At 51.2% G+C, this 2,522-nt stretch overlaps 1 protein-coding gene across 1 annotated transcript; it reads right to left on the bottom strand.

Annotated features, from left to right (window-relative positions):
• Positions 1-519: 519 nt before the first annotated feature.
• LOC125555569 (uncharacterized) lies at positions 520-2,182 on the bottom strand. The gene is made up of 2 exons (XM_048718478.2): positions 2,034-2,182; positions 520-1,949 (listed from the first exon to the last, which is right to left on the bottom strand). The coding sequence occupies exon 2, from the start codon at positions 1,937-1,939 to the stop codon at positions 701-703; it is 1,239 nt and encodes a 412-aa protein (XP_048574435.1). The 5' UTR covers positions 1,940-1,949; positions 2,034-2,182; the 3' UTR covers positions 520-700.
• Positions 2,183-2,522: the final 340 nt, after the last annotated feature.

The following is a 2,522-nucleotide window of genomic DNA, read 5'->3' as shown; positions in this document are numbered from 1 at the left end:
CAGATCTAGGGTTCTGCCACGCCGCCCACAAATGCGAGAGGGCAGCGTCTAGGTCAAGAGGTAGGTGAGATTTGGCTTGTGTACTCCCCCTCGGCGCATCACGTGGTGGTAGGCGTCCAGGATCGCCGTCCACGTGGTCGGCATCTGCCATTGGTGACGCCTCCCCCTCGGCCCCATGCGTGATGGGTCGGGTGCGGTGGCGCGACGCCCTGTGCCGTGTACCGTAGGGTCTGTCACATTGCTCTGGTCTGATCCTCCACCGACCCGCGGTGGATCCACTCCGGCGGTCGTCGGAATCCTGTCCATAATCCTCGCAAAAAAACATGGGAACAAGGCGACGAAACCAATATCCACTGACTCGTGCTCACGAAGTGCCCGCGCGTCGATCACCCTGTCCTCATCGTCGAATAGGACGAGGCGCAGGGCATCTCCCCGGAGGAGGAGCTCGCCGTCGTGTAGATGAACGATGCGCGCCGTCGCTAGATCCGCCGCGTATCGCACGTCATTAACAGAGGAAACAGATGAAGACATATAGTTCCAATGCTTAAATAAGACATGATCCGAATTAAGCAACTAGCCAGCCCCGTGCCAGCAGGCTCACAAGACACAGGCATATAATATATCAAGCACATCACCATCTGATAGAGGCTATTTAAGCAAATACAGTAGAAAGCTTTTCTCTGCTCTCAAGTCTGAACTTCTAACGCCTTCTCTTCAACCCTCTCCTAGTTTCAGTGATCGGCTTCGAAACACGAAAACTAGCCCACCCATGTGCTGAGTTCCAGTCCATTTCATAGTCCGTCAGCTCTGGGTGTTGAATGAAATAATCGATTGCCTCTCTTCTTATCCCCTCTTCTATTTGGTGTAAGCTACTCTCGTCCGGGAGGTTGGGCGAGATATGAGGTGCAAAGCCAACAGACAGCTTTAGAGGTGGCCAGGCTCTTATGGTGTTGATATAGGCTTCATTACTTGAGCTCCTCGAGCAGTGATCAGAAGCTGAAAAACAACACTTGAATAAAACGAACATCACTTCTTGTGGGAACCTGCCTGTCAACTCGGATGAGATGGTATTGTTAGCACATGGCTTGTTGATCCCATTTGCTATGCAACACATTGGGTCTGGACTCCATTTTGTAGTCATTCGGACTATCTCATCCCAGCATAGCGAATCGACTGAATCACAGTACATGACATCTTGTGTAGGTAATCGAGTGAGTTCCCCAGCTCCAACTTTGGCCATAGGCTTGAACTGAGCTCCAATTGACTGCAAACACTGCGCGGCAACTCCAACTATGTTTGTGCTCTCGTACAGTCTCAGAGCCAACATTAGCCTAAAACTTTTATGCGGCGCCATGCGGTCTTCATAAAGAAAAGCTAGCCTTGCAACCCTGCCATACTCTTCCACAAAGACCGGCCATATGCCAAGAGAACACGACTGGCTTCTTTGCACCTTGTGGTAGAGGATATTTTTACCTTCAAGAAGCTGCCCGATGAGAGGGTTCAGGAACCTGTAGTGAGAAAGCGACGATCCGGACTCCACGTCCCTGACAAACTTGTCGGCTTCCTCGGCAAGCCACTCAAATCTTCCAACAACAGAGCTGCTCAGCACATCTTGTTTCGGGACAACGAAAGAGGGCAGGACGGCTTGCATAATCTTTGTGGGAAAAGAGGGCACCACCTGCCGGAGATCCCTCGCCTTGTCGAGCAGACCATCGCACTCCTCAAACGCATCCTTGAGCTTCTTCTTTAGGCAAAACAACGGTATGATGGTCATGGGCATCCTCCTGGTCCTCTCGAGCCCCAGAGACAGCCTTGTGTGCGCCATTTCCATCCTCTCCATGAGGCGCTCCGGCGACGCCTTCTCCCCGCGGCCGGTGAACAGGAAGGACACGGCTGCGCTCACGGCCTCAGCCACAAGTGCTGACTGTACCATCTCCATTGTTTTACCCCTGCGGAGGAATCAAACCAGGAAATCTGAGTGGGACTCGCCGATTCATGAACCCACCATAAATTAGAATATATATATATACCACCTTCCGCTTATCAATTTCCCTTCAGTTGTTGTGTGGCAGAATTGAGCTAGCGGACCAAGAGCCAACTGAAGAGAGAGAGAGAGTGGGTGTAGATGGATCTTCAAATGCAACAACAGGTGAAGGAGGAGTGATGCGAAACCGAGACGTGTCGTGATATTAATAGGAGAGGATGCGCGAAAGTGTGCAGCAATTTCTAGGAAGCAGCGGGAAAGTGTTTAGCTCTAAGAGACGAAGAACCCCTGCAAAAAACAAAAACAAAAAAGAAAAGACACGAGGAATCGGCGAGGAACTAGCAACTACAGTACCCAGTTGCAAATTAACAACTACGTACGTACCCAGTTGCTAAAAAAGTTGCCAAATAGGCAACGCGTCTAACCTTGCATGTGGTAACCACCATGCATGCTGCCCGGCGTGCTGTCTGTACTGTTGCAGTGCCGCCTGCCGCGTCGCCTTTTCTCTGCTTGACTAGAAGATCTGCGTTCACATGCT

Source organism: Triticum urartu, chromosome 5A (assembly GCF_056163025.1).
Source record: "Triticum urartu cultivar PI428250 chromosome 5A, HENAU_Tu73, whole genome shotgun sequence".
Classification (NCBI taxonomy): Eukaryota; Viridiplantae; Streptophyta; class Magnoliopsida; order Poales; family Poaceae; genus Triticum; species Triticum urartu.
The sequence above is the reverse complement of the archived record's forward strand: the minus strand, read 5'-3'. Positions and strand labels throughout refer to the sequence as shown.

Excerpts from the sequence above, each read along its gene's own strand:
- LOC125555569 (XM_048718478.2), bottom strand. The coding sequence starts at position 1,939 with ATGGAGATGGTACAGTCAGCACTTGTGGCTGAGGCCGTGAGCGCAGCC.